Source organism: Misgurnus anguillicaudatus, chromosome 24 (assembly GCF_027580225.2).
Source record: "Misgurnus anguillicaudatus chromosome 24, ASM2758022v2, whole genome shotgun sequence".
NCBI classification, from domain to species: Eukaryota; Metazoa; Chordata; class Actinopteri; order Cypriniformes; family Cobitidae; genus Misgurnus; species Misgurnus anguillicaudatus.
This window is the reverse complement of record NC_073360.2, coordinates 34694384-34709006: the sequence shown is the minus strand read 5'-3', so window position 1 is coordinate 34709006 and position 14623 is coordinate 34694384. Positions and strand designations below refer to the sequence as shown.

General features: G+C 38.3%; 1 protein-coding gene across 11 annotated transcripts in view; it reads right to left on the bottom strand.

The window, feature by feature from the left end:
- Positions 1-14623, bottom strand: part of robo2 (roundabout, axon guidance receptor, homolog 2 (Drosophila)) — a 630465-nt gene that overhangs the window by 51352 nt on the left and 564490 nt on the right. For all 11 annotated transcript variants that reach the window (XM_055197219.2, XM_055197227.2, XM_055197223.2 and 8 more), the window contains 6 exons: positions 9674-9879; positions 8672-8753; positions 8429-8594; positions 8180-8346; positions 7366-7487; positions 4799-5030 (listed from right to left, as the gene is read on the bottom strand). In XM_055197219.2, coding sequence (XP_055053194.2) covers positions 4799-5030; positions 7366-7487; positions 8180-8346; positions 8429-8594; positions 8672-8753; positions 9674-9879 — 975 coding nt within the window. The remainder of the gene's footprint in view (positions 1-4798; positions 5031-7365; positions 7488-8179; positions 8347-8428; positions 8595-8671; positions 8754-9673; positions 9880-14623) is intronic.

Genomic DNA, 14623 nt, shown 5'->3' with positions numbered 1-14623 from the left:
ATTTATTTATATTTTTATATATTCTATATTAAAAATAAATTAAAAACAATTATATATAAGTAAAACAATTCTGAAATGAATATATGAATGTGTGTGTGATTAAATATACACAATTAGTACACGGTACACGCACATATATTATGCAAAAAAATCACTTTTATTTTGTATGCGATTAATCGCGATTAATCTTTGCCCAGCACTAGAAATTTAGTTTCCACAGAGCCGTGTGTTTTTCTAGTTTTCTTGCTAATTTATGGCACATAAGTCACGAGAGCAGAAGTTCATTAGATAGGGATTGTCTACAGCCTGACACTGCCAGACCACCACATTTCATTTTTATCCTGCCTCTGAAAGCAGGGATTTACTGAAAAAAAAAACAATACATTAACCAGGAAACGATGAGATTGCCACCCCAACAATTTGAAAAATCGCTTTGACGTTTGGCGAAAATTGACTTGAAGAATGTAAAGAACATTACAGCGAAGATATCTTTTGAAAGATGGATGGGACAGAAAAAAGTGATGCATAAAGCACAGGGAAAACACATCGACAGTCACGTATTGATCTAAAGAGGCTAGTTGTGAATCGAAGACCTTGTTTTGTCTTTGGCTGAGAGCACAGTCTATGCACCGGGACCCCGGGCAACTATTTTATCAACCCCATATGAGCCCTTCTGATACACACAGCAGGATTCTGAGTGGAAGAATGAAATAAATAACAGCGGCCTGTCATGAAAAATAATATTTTTTTAAAAAATGTTTATTTCAGTGGCAAACCCAGGTGCCGTGACACAGCAGAATGCTGACAGCTCAATTACGGTAAACTCAGCTCGCCCGCTCTCTCCCTCGCTTTCTCTTTTGCTCCCTCCACCCTCTGACCCCAAAGTAAATGGCATATATCCCAAAGCTGCACTCATCTCCGCACGCAGGTCGACCTGTTTTAACCCCCGAAAAAGCCTGACAGGACGGACGGCAGCTTGCCTTCATCAAACATCTGCAGCCGGGGGAAAATAAAAGAGCGACGTGTCGATTCAATCTCGCTAATGGGAGCGGAGTTAACTCAGCACGTTGCAGGTGACAAAATCCCTCTCATAACAATGTAGCCAATGTCATTCAAAGTTAATGCCGCAAATCATTTACAGGCTTATCATTATGCACGTCTGAGCCAAACAATGCATATTTCTCATACGGCGAGCAACGGCGCGGGCGATCCTAATAGCGCCATTAGCGGCGTGATGTATGGCTAGCGAGGATGTGACCTCTGTTTCACTGCAGTTACTGTAGCCTGGAGGAAAAACACATAACTGAAGTGATACTGAGACCCCGGGCGAGTCTGGATGTGCAGAAATGCTGCTTTGCTTTAGTACGTCACCAATCATTGTGCTATAATCACCCCCGGGAAAAGATTTCCATTGAGAAGGTGATTATTAACTGTACTACAGATTAGGATCACAAAGTATGGCTTTGGAAAGTGCCTGTTTCAGCTTTTTTTTCCTTTTAAATAATTCAATGAAATTCAGTGTAACAATGGCGTTTTTAAAGCAGGATAAAGAAAGAGGTTAAATCTTTCAAATTCCCATCTACCGTATTTTCCGCACTTTTTTTCATAGTTTGGCTGGTCCTGCGATTTATAGTCAGGTGCGACTTGTAAGTCAGTATGAATTAATTTTGACATATATGAACTAAGAGACAACGTTACAGTCTACAGCTGCGAGAGTCCGCTATATGCTGCTTCTGTATTTATGTAATTCAATGGATTCAGTGATGTGGAATGACAAGCCTGGGAACTTGATGCGCATTGGCTTGTTCTGTTTATTTACCCTATTCAACCTTCCATGTATGTTCTGTATGCTATTGTGTATCGTGTAAATAACTGATAATGTTGCGTTAACATACAGACACCTATTCAGCCTGCTGTTCTGTGTGCTATTGTTTAGTTGAATAACTTGCCTCTCCAGATTAAATGTCTGTTCTTAAGAATTTTCTAAATAAATGCGACGTGTAGTCCACTGCGACTTATATATGTTTTTTCGTCTTCATGGCGCATTTTTTGATTAATGCGACTTATACTCCAGAGCGACTTATAGTCCGGAAAATACGATAAATAATAACACAACACTTTACAATACGGTTGCATTTGTTAAAATGCATTGACTAACATAAACTAACACTAGCTGCGTTTCCATTACCTTTCATATTGCACAAATTGAAATTGCAAATTGAAAATGCGCCTGATGAAAGCAATTTCGCATAAACTCCCATATATTGCAAAACGTTTTTACGCTCGGATGAGGTAGTTTTTTTAGGCATTTCGATAAGGAATATATCGCAAAACTGCAATGGATTTTTTTTTTCACATTTACAGGTCACATGATGTGCATAGAAGTAACATGATCGTTCTTTTAATATGGCGCGGTATGTTTAGTTGGAGGACAAGACAGAAAAGGTGTGTTCATTTTCATGTGGCATCACAAGAACGGACATCAAAATACAGCAAGAGTGATTTGGGAGTCGACTGCTCTGTATGCTTTTAAGTCGCTCTCGTTGTGTTTTGATTTTATTCGGTCTGCGCGGAGGTACATAAGGTGAACACACCGGTACCATGGTTTTGTAAATGACTTATCATGAGACAATAAAATGACATTTTAGTCATTTTAACATCGGTTAATAGAAACGTTGTCATGTTTCAATCGTTTTTATTTTTTGATGACATATAGTAAATAACGCAAAATTTTTGCGCAAATATTAAATGGAAAACGCAGCGCATAAACAATCCCTGTACAGCAATAATTAATGTTTGTTAATGTTGATTTTAACCATTAAATAGTCTCATTTTCCAGCTCCCCTAGAGTTAAACATTAGATTTTTAGTTGTTTTGGAATCCATTCAGCTGATCTCTGGGTCTGGCGGTACCACTTTTAGCATAGCTTAGCATAATTCATTGAATCTGATTAGACCATTAGCGTTGCGCTAAAGAGTTTGGATTTTTTTCCTATTTAAAACTTGACTCTTTTGTAGTTACATTGTGTACTAAGACGGAAAATGACGGAAAATTAAAAGTTGTGATTTTCTTGGCTGATGCTTAGCGTAATGCTAATGGTCTAATCCGATTCAATGAATTATGCTAAGCTACGCTAAAAGTGGTACCGCCAGACCCGTAAATCAGCTGAATGCATTCCAAAATGGTAAAAATCAAATGTTTAACTCCAGGGGAGCCGGAAAAAGAGCATATTTTTTTAAAAAGTGTGCCTTTAAAGACATTTTTATATCAAAAATTGGTAACATTAGTAAATGCACAATGAACTAACATAAACAATTGTATTAGCATTAACTAACATTAATAAATGATGAAAAACTGTATTGCTTGTTCTTAGTCAATGTTAGCTAATCCATTTAATAATGTTAAAAAATACAACCTTATTGTAAAGTGTTACTGTAATAACACATAAATCGCTACTACTGTAAATCATCATAAATTATTATGGCATCTTTGTCAACGCATTCCCAAACTTTGTTCAAAGTCGTTCTTATGGTGTCTATAACAGATTTTACCACAGCACATCACCAGAAGGTCTAAATAAAAACAAAGCACTTTTACTTTCTGGAGTTGGAAACCGCAAGGAGAGAGCAAGATCCAGTGGGAAGGTATAATTGTCTAATCAGACAATGGTCAATAAATCATCCTGTCCTCATGACACACTCTCTGAACTGCTACACAGAGGAAAACAAGAAACAAAAGGGGTCCATCTCAGCTCACCCGCCCCCTGACGCTCCTTCACCAGGGGACCTGATGTTTGGTCTTGCTCTGGTAATGGTGATGACATGCAGGTGTAAGGTGTGATGGCGGTGGAACGGAGCTGTGTGGAGGAGATACGGCTCTCTGCGGACACCCGGGGTAACAAATGAGTCTGTCATTGCGCTCAGACCTTAATCAGCAAACCTTCTGTGCTTCTGTGTGAATTTATGTCTTGAGAGCTTCGTATGCCGCTAAACAGACTCTCAAAATGCATTTTTTTGGAGAGATTTATGTGCGACGGTGCCCATCACGTACAACAGGAAAAACAACTCAAAGCTTTGCCGTGAACCCTGGATGTTCATATGCAGTATATCGCAAATTTAAAGTCCCCCTGTAGTGGATCATTTAATCTCTTTAAACTCATCTTTAAATTTAAAATGACATCCTTAAATGTTTATTTCTTTGGAAATATTTTCTGAAGAATGTTACTCTACATCACCCTTGCTTCATTTTGTATACGCAGAACTATGAATATGCAAAGTAGTCCCGCCTCCACTCAATCACACCGGCTCAGTGACTGATAATGGTTTATGGTTTGTCTTAAAGCATTTTTAATTACCACACAGACTTATAAACAATATTAAAAATTAGATTTTCACAACAGGGGGACTTTAAGTAACAACCCTAGTCTCTATATCGCATTACAAAGGTGATACATGAGAAAGAGACATCATGCACATATTTTCCCATCAACCACACACATGCCTCCCGCAACAAAGAAAAGGTCAATGCTTTTGACAAAATGATCTTGTTTTTCCTTGTCAGCTAAAGACTGTAAGACTGTAGACAGCAAGGTAAGCATACTACGATATTTGTCATGACATTGGCCTAAGGGAGCATTTTGTATCACTAGCCCAAAATTGCTAAAAAGATATTATCGTTAAATGATTAAACTGCTCAGGTATTATTTCTAGCATGCATCAGAACCAAATCCAATGACTTTTTATATCAAACGTGACAGATAATCTGTATATCTTCGAAAGAGTCAAACTGTGTACTATACCTTCCTCTGTTGTCCTGGCTGTGCGGGACTCGCTGTCCATGCCCTGAAACTCGTTGAAGTACGGACGGACTTTGATCTCGTAGACGATGCCTTTCTTCAGAGCCGAGAGCACCATGCTCCTCTCCGAGGGAACCTTCACATCCTGGCTCTGCCATGACCCGGGGGAGGGCAGGCCTGACATCTGCCTGTACAAAACCCTGTAGCCCTGGATAAACTGAGACTGACGGTCAACCTGCAAAAGATGTAAATGAAAACTCAAAACCGGAGACAAAGATGCGTGTTTTGGTCTCTCCGTAAATACAACTTTTCTTCGAAAACAAGCTTACGGGGATCAAACAGACTTGTTTAGGGTTTGCCAAGTTGTTGATTGTGCCGAATCTTTGATCAATATTTATGTAAAAATATAGGGTGTAAATACTTAATAAATCAATAAAATATATATATTAAAATATATTTAATAAATATTATATATATATATATATATATATATAATATTTATTAAATATATATAAATATACATTAAATTATTTTTGGTTGTGTTTTATATATATATATATAATATTTATTAGATATATTTTAATATATATATTTTATTTATTTATTAAGTATTTACACCCTATATTTTTACATAAATATTGATCAAAGATTCGACACAATCAACAACTTGGAAAACCCTAAACAAGTCTCTTTAATCCCCGTAAGCTTGTTTTCGAAGAAAAGTTGTATTTACGGAGAGACCAAAACACGCATAACTCACACGAATGTTTTCCTAACAGCACAGCGAGACATTAAACATCTGCTTTTGCTCCCCGCACGTGGATAAATCAGCCCAATGGGTTTCAATTTCTTCCTACGGTTTTTAACTTTCATTAATTGAATGATTCAAGATGGTAAAAGCTTTCCTGACACCATCTATGTTTACAGCCAGAGTGCTGCTGTATCCAGGGGCTGTGTTGGTCGATGATTTATGGATTATTCATATGCGAAAAATACCTCTGAAACAGTCTATCCCTCATTTACGCTTACATTTGTCTCTGTAATGATGGTTGATGGCAATCATTAATATACCGCGGGAGAGTGCTTACAAACTAACGTGACACAGCCCGAGCTGTAAAATCTCCATTTTAATGCAATTCAAGAAACAATAAACACTTTTAAAGCGTTTATATAAATGCAGGAAAATTGCGGTGGGAAATGAAAACAACAACAAAGAACTCTTAAAGTTTTTATTTCTTTTTCCTGAAGCAGGAATTTATATCCAATCGTGACTCACAAATAACCGCATGTTTTGTGACCTCTGTCCAATCGTAGCCAAAACATTGTTTAGGAGTATTCCTGTAGTTCACTTGGTTGAGTATTGTGATCGTAGCATTAAGGTTGTGGGTTCGATTCCAATATATACTGATTAAAATGTACCATGAATCGCGATGTCCGCCGAATGCATACATGTAAAATATAACCTCCAGTATACAGCCTATACCAGTTTATATGCCTTATTCTCCATTGTTGCACTAAAACCTCTCCAAATTCACGATTCATGTCCTATAACCGAGAGGGAACCTTCCGATCTCTCTGATGAAGCCAAAACTAAAGTGACTTAAATTGTAATTCATTGACTGGCCACAAGAGGCTGGCTCCAAAAGGGAGTCAATCCCATAGACCCCCATGTTAAAATGCACAAATTTACAGCCGAATATATGATGTTTACAGCCTGGTACAAAAAGTGATTTGGTCCATATAGCTCATTTTGCCCTTCATGACAACTGTCATGCTGCATTTACACCAGCCGCGGTAGAGGCGTCAAGCGAGAGTGATTTCAATGTTAAGTCAATGTGAAGATGCGTTGACGCGCGTCTAGAGGTCTTGCGGCGTGGTAGACGCAATTCCGCCTCATTCGCACGACTAGTAAATACATATTTTACTTTTGAGTCACGTGACGTTTATCGACCCGTGGCATAGTAACGTGACCAAATACAAACCGGTAACTCTCTCGATGAATGCACGATCAACATCAGCCATCTTGCAAACAGCTAACCGCATAGCACGTGCCCCTCCCACAAGAAGCGGATTTTGCCTCTGACACGCGTCAAACGCTTGCTTTTTCCGCGCGTCTACTTCGCTCTACACGCGCGAATGCATTTAAACTGTTCAAGCGGCAAACTAGCCGTGGTAGACGCGATTTTGACGCCTTAAACAAGCCTGGTGTAAACCCACGGTCAGGAGGGTAAATTTTTTTAACTCATCCGATTAAATTATATTAAACCTTAAAGTTCTGGATAATTAAGGGCATGGCCAGTTGAGTGACGAGTAAACTGCCACTGCTGTCACTACCGTCAAGCTAGGCGGGTATGGTTTCAGCAGCCAATCACCTTAGGCCTAATTACGTCCCGCCTCTTTACCCATTTTCGGTTATCCGCATGTGATGCACAGTGATGCACTGCCAAGATGGCTTCAAAAACTATTGGCTTCAAAAAACTCTTCACAAACCTATGGGTGACATCACGGACACCACGTCCATATTTTTACAGTCTATGGCTATAACCTCGCAAGCTATGACATTGTCTTACCGTCCATGTGACCTGTATGGTGGTGGGACTCAGGACCACGGGGTTGTGTAGCCGCACGATAACCTCACCCAGCTCCTTCTGCACGTGTCTGTGATCCACACCCTGCGCTGGTGGACTTATATCTGTAAAGAGAGAAAGCAATGCCATTAAGTTATACAGTGCACTGTAAATGTTAAATCACACAATCCCTTAAATACAATTTAATCCCCTAAAAGACTCCCGAGAAGCGATTCTCATTGACTTAACAGCAGAAAATAGAGCTTCACAACCAAACTGTGAGGTTACATCCGCCCAAGGTCCCAGAATCAGTCACCCCTAATGAACATACGGAGACTCCGTGGCACCTTAATCGAATCTTTTTCCAGACGTTCGTTCCCCGTAATGATCATTAAGGTACCAGCCAGGGCACTAACTCAATTATGCACTGCAAAAGTAGAAGATGTTTGTTCTGCATTATCCTCCATCCCTGAAACTAATGGACTTACGGACTGTTGCTTTGCATAGTGTCCAACCACGGTCTCTTTCTTTGTGTGCAACAGATGCAGCTATAAGTGAACGTTAGTCATATTGACGTGGACAACATTCAGTTGGGGTTGGGACCTAATGCAATAAAGTCATAATATACATAATATTGTATGTAACAATGTATTGTATGTAACAATGTATTTCAATGTATTTATATGTTTGACAATATTGTGGATGAGCTCACCAAGAAAATTCCAAGGAATAAATCTTTGGCAATAAATAAATAAATAAATAAATAATTATAGGCTTTAAAGTTACAAACCACAATAATACATGAAAATCTGAATACCTTGAGTACGGACAGGTTCAGACATTGGGCTGGGGTCACTCAGGCCCTGTGCGTTGACTGCTCGCACCATAAACAGGTAGATGGTGTTGGGGCGGAGCCCCTTTATGGTGTACTGCGTGGTCTTCACATGATCAGCAACGGTCTGCCAGCTGTTGCTCACTGATTGGCTGCAAAAGAAGGAAGTGATGTCACAAAGGTCCACTCTTTATGGAAAATGCACTTGACTTGATAAAGTCGATAAATTCATACCTGAAAGCTTCAATGACAAACGAGGAGATGGGCGACGCCCCAGGTAGGCCAGGCTGCCAAGACAACGACACGCTGTTCTTGGTGACATCGGTGACCTGAGGTTTGGACGGTGGCCCTGGAAGTTCATTTTCATCTCTGTCTTTGACTACCAGAAGACTACCAGACTCTGGCGAGAAGAAAAATATGATTACATTTGGATGTCACGCTGCTGGGAAATAATAAAGCAGAATGATCATACAATACCTTTTACTTCTAGGAACGCGCTCCATGACGTTTCTCCGCTTGAACTCGCAGCCACGCAGGTGTAGATACCCGAATCCGAGAGCTTAAATAAAGATAAAAATCTTCAAACATCTTGATCTTCAAATCACTAAAGAGGAAAACACGCACAATCCCTATAGCTTTGATCTGAGAGATAGCATGTCCAGTTTGGCAAGAGTGCTGACACTAATATGGTAGATGTATTTTATTTTCTGCACCCTTCAGCCAGTTTTATCCTTGCTGGCAAATTCGCAAACCACCCTTCTAACCGCAACGAGAAGCAGACTAATTCATTTAAAGGGATAGTCGCTGAAACCCCCTGGACTGTTGACAGCTGGCGTACGTCCCCCTCTCCATTTTTCCGGGACCTTCCCTCTGTTTTTCGTTGCCTTTCATCAAAGCGTCTTGCTTCCATCATTTATTAGATAAAATGTCAGAGGTGGGCAGCCCTGTCATACATAATGGCTATTTCATTCTGAGATGACGGGGAGTGGGCTAGGGGACTTTAAATTTAATATTGCCTTAAAAGTGTACGTGTTTGTACAGTATGTGCGCGTTTGTTTGTGTGTGCGCTAATGTGTGTTGTTGGAGCCGGTCCAGGCTTCCATAAATGAATCTTGGGAGAGCTGTCGTATCCCTAAGTGATAGTATCAAACAATTTACCAAAATCAATATTTCCCATTCATCCCCATAATGCAATATGATTCCCTCTGCCCGACTCCGTTATGTCTTACCGATATCTGATTGAATTCTGCTACGCTTATACATCACACTTAGAGGACGATTTCTGACAGCCGACAGTCACACACAAATACACACGGTAATAGAAACATGGGGCTTGTGCTGTGTACTAAAGCTTTGCAATATTTATTGTGATTATCAAAAATAAACAATGCAGATTTACAATCTTTAAATGTCACTGAAATTCATTATTAGCCACTGCTAGCAATATGTTTATAGAAAATAAAATAATGCGTGGCTCACCCGTAAACCCTTGATCTGCAGGCTCCCGAGATCCTGCAGGGACATGCGAGGGTCTTTCCCCAGGAGGCTGACCCCATCCTTCAGCCAGCTGATGGTTGGGACCGGTTCTCCAGAAGCATGGCACCTCAAAAGAGCCACGCTGTCCACACCCAAAGTTTGGTTGGCTGGGCCCTGCCGGATGATGGGTGGAGGGCGATCTGTCAACACTGAAGCAGAATAGAAATAAGAATTCAAGTTTATATTGCATTGTTCACGATGCTTAAGCAGGATGCTCGTCCATTATGACCTCCGTAGCCTTTTGTAGCATTGGACAGCGAGAACATGTTCATCATTAAACCTAACCTGGAAACATTAACAGCGTGGCGTATCCTGTGTGCCGCGGGGAGTAGGATATAGCCACGGTTGCCCTATTTCTGGACATAACGAGGTTATATGCACATTTTGTGGTTGCACCACAGGGCAGCGTCTACCCCCCAGGCATTCTGGGAAAACTGGGAGAAATGCTGAGTCTTGGATTTTAGTCCAGTGATGTGGCAGGCGAGGTGGTTTTGTAGTTTCCAGTACGAGCTTGGGATCCTTCATTTTCTGTACTGTATTAAACGTTGAGTCAAATTTTATATATTACTACACATCAGGCTATCAGAGCGAGTGCGGTCGGGGAAAACATCTCATGCTGGTTACAAGGACGTCTCCATGAGGGCCTCGTAAAATGCCTCTGAAAACACAAAACCTCCATCGTACAGCACACGTGAATGAAATTGAATGCACTTAAAATATAAAAGTTCAGCTTTGAAGAAATTTTGCACATCATCAATCATTTATTTCTCTGCCTTATACAATAACAACACGTGTGTCCAGTAGTTTCACTGCCCTTCTAAAGGCAAACATTCATTAGCAGGTCTGAATTAATGAAAAAAGCCTGTGGGTGCAAATGCACTCCTAACTCTTAAATACTTTAAATACTTCCTCCCTCCACATATTGTATGTATGTTAGTATTTGTTTTGTCCCGAATAAAAAATGATATTTACACCGTCCAAATCTCTATTGGAATGGCTCATTTAGGTTCAGGGATGAAGAGACGGCTTCCTAATTCATCAACAAGGATTACCCCGTGCCGAGGTTAAATCCCAGAGTGCTTCGCAGGAGCATCCATCAGACCAGCGTAAGCCCCAGAGATGCATGCTCAGATAGATGGAGACTGATGGAGCATAATGGCTATATTTGGATTAAAAGCGCATCCTCTGTGCAGGATGAGTCTTTAACATTTGCTCTGTTGTGTTTGAACCTGACCGCGCTGCAGTTGTGCCAATCAGTCAGATCTCCTCCCTACTGCTGTTAAGACACGGCCATATTTTTAATCGGCTGTACAACAACCTTGGAGGAGAAGAAAGAGTAAGGGGAGCATACGGTGTACCCAAATTTGATATATTTATATCCCAAATATATGATTTGATTCCCATTTGATCAAAGTTTTGTTTGATTCCTAATTTTTTTTAATTGCATGCATTAAGTACTGTTAAAGGTGCCAAAGAATGCATTGAAATAATCTGTTAAATTGTTCTCTGATATCTATATAGAAGGTATGTGGCCTTATTAAGTGCAAAAAGTATTCAGAGACGCTTTTATATGTCCATTTACGATTTGCCCTTAGAATGAAATGGTCTATTATTACCTTATTTGAAAGAGTCACGAATAATAATGATGAGCTCTGCTATGATTGGCTGTTTTATAGAGCAGCTCCTTCAGTAGCTCTGTGTGTGTGCAAACAGACCTTATGTGTGAGCCTGCATTGCAAAAAATGATTTTTGTCTTGTTTTCAGTGAAAATATCTAAAAATTCTTGAAGTAAGATGCTTTTTCTTGTTGAGCAAAACGACCCAAGAAAATAAGTCTAGTTTTTAGACCAGGAATATCAAATTTGGGTGATTTTGTCCATAAAACAAGCAAAAAAAAAAAAAATCTGAACCCCCCCCACTAAATTCAAGAAAAAATCAAGAAAAATTGGCTTACCCTGTTGGCAGATTTTTTTGCTTGTTTTATGCACAAAATCACTTAAATTTGATATTTTTGGTCTAAAAACTATAGACTTATTTTCTTGGATCGTTTTGCTTATCAAGAAAAAGCATCTTAATTTAAGAATTTTTAGATATTTTTACTGAAAACAAGACAAAAATACTAAAATTTTTTTCCTTGACTTTTGGCAAGTCGTGTTATAGTAACACAATATTTAATTAATTTATTGATATTCAGGACACAATTTTCCGCTTCTTTTCGTGCCATTGAGCACAAGGTCTTTTTCGTGTCACTCAGCACGAATTTCTATAAATTGTTTTATGCGTCCGTGGCACAACTTTCTTTTTGGTCTCATTTTATGTATTGTTTTCTCATTGTTTTTTTTTCAATTTTTTTATCATTGTCACTTGGGGTTGGGGTTAAAATGACTTTGTTACATTTCAGACATCCTAACACAAAGTCTAACCTCAACCCTAAGCAAAAATAGTTTTATAATCGAAAGAAAAACATTTAGAAACCAATATGTAGAATTACATCCTAACCCAAACCCCAAACGACAATAATTTAAAAATAGGAAAAAAAATTGAAAACAAATACATAAAATAACACGGAAAAGAAAGTCGTGCCACGGACACAAAAAAAAACATTTATAGAAATTCGTGCTAAATGACACAAAAAAGACATTCACAGAAAAAAGCGAAAAATCGTGTCCTGAACACGAATAAATTAATCAAATATTTTGTGACTATAACACGGCTTGCCATGAGATAGGGTCGCACATAGCACTAACCCAGCAGGTACAACTTTGTTTTTAGCATCACATTAAGTAACAACATTTTACTTAATTTAATGCACTGCAAACAAATATTTTCATGAAAAAAATGTCTTAGTATTTTTGTCTTAGTATTTATTTAGCCAAAAATATCAAATTTATGTGATTTTGTGCATAAAACAAGCAAAAAAAATCTGCCAATGGGGTAAGCAAATTTTTCTTGAATTTTTCTTCAATTTAGTATTTAAGAAAAATGTTCATGATTTTTTGCTTACTCCACTGGCAGATTTTTTTTGCGTGTTTTATGCACAAATCACTTAAATTTGATTTAAAAACTAGATTTATTTTCTTGGGACGTTTTGCTCATCAAGAAAAATCATCTTAATTTAAGACATTTTAAATATATGTACTGAAAACAAACCAAAAATACTAAGAAATGTTTTACTTGAAATTTCTTTTTGCAGTGATGTATAATTTAATGTTAAGGTGTACATCTCACCTGTAACTATGTCTGGGTTATGTTGAGATTGGCTTGTTTTCTATGCTGCATGCATGAGGTTTACAAAAGAATGAGGAAACAATCGTGTTTGAGGATCACGATATATCATTACCATGTACAGAGCTCCTCTTACTCATCTATGCCTAGGTAAATACATTTTTACATTCTATGGCACCTTTAAGTGTCCACTAAGCATCATCGTGAGATTTTTGGTGCATACAATAAGACTTCGTGATACGATGTGTGCGTGTCACAGACTGGCATTATAAAATGCTGCTTATCAAAGGGACGGGGGGCATGAAGGCCTTGGACTAACACCGGACATTTTTCATCAGATCTCTCCTTGAACCTGTCCAGATATCTCTGCCACCTTAACAGCCACTAAATCAAATTCTTCCTCCACACAGGTGTGGCCATGACCTCTTTCCTTTCTGTTATTTCTCTTTCATGTCATCCTTCACAACATCTCGCACACACTTAGCAAGACTTATTTGCTGCAGTTTAGGTCAAATGTCGTTTTTCTCATGCGAAATTTCACCATTTATATAATATGCGGTAAAGCACAACAGCTGCCACCTCTTAACCGTAGGATTTTATTTTCCTTAGACTAAAGATGAAGTTCACATAAACTGATACTTTATTTGTTAAGAAAACTCTTACACAACCCTTAAATACACTGCTGTTGCCAAAGACATTATTCCATCATCAGTATCTAAAGTTTTCAAGGACGCCTGAGTTTTACTCCCTTCTCAAATGAAAATGAAGTTTTCCTGCTGTCGGGCGGAGTTCACAGAGACGAGCTGCTGTAATATTTGAACGCGAGCAGAATTCAGGGTCGTCTGGCTTTTCATTGCACACAGCGTGGCAGAATGAATGTAGCTGAGATTCAAGGCCACATTCCAATTCAGCTCTTAATGTGAACCCAGAAGCGGCAGAAGTGCTTTCTACTGTATGACATTTATCTTTCTGCTGGCTTTGTGTGGCGATATGGAGGCCTTCAGTTGTGTGGGGTGTGAATGAGGGAAAAATCGAAGCGTGGTGAAGAGAGTAAGAGCAAAAAAGAGAAAGAGAGAGGGAATGAGAAAGAAAAATAATAAAATATAAATAGCGAGAGAAAATAAAGAGAGAGAGAGAGAGAGAGAGAGAGAGAGAGACATGCAGAATAGAGGATCAAACCAAAGCATTGCAATACTCTACAAGTTGAGCTACAGGAACGGTATAGCAAATAATGGCAATACAGATAAATATACATATATATTTTTTTCTCAATGTATTTGCGACCCTGGAACACAAAACCAGTCTTAATGGTAATTGGTAAAAAAAAATATTTATTCAATATAAATTGAATAATTAAGCTTTAGGACTGCCTCACGATTAGTCATGACTAATTGTTTGCAGAATAAAAGTTTTTCTTTGCATATATGTGAGTTTACTGTCTATAGTAATTATAAATGCACACACATACATGCATGTATATATTTAATATATATTTTCATGTGTATATATATATATATATATATATATATATATATATATATATATATATATATATATATATATATATATATATATATATATATATATATATATATATATAATAAATATTATATTAATATAAATATGTATTATATAAATATATTTTTCTTAAAATTACACATGTATGTGT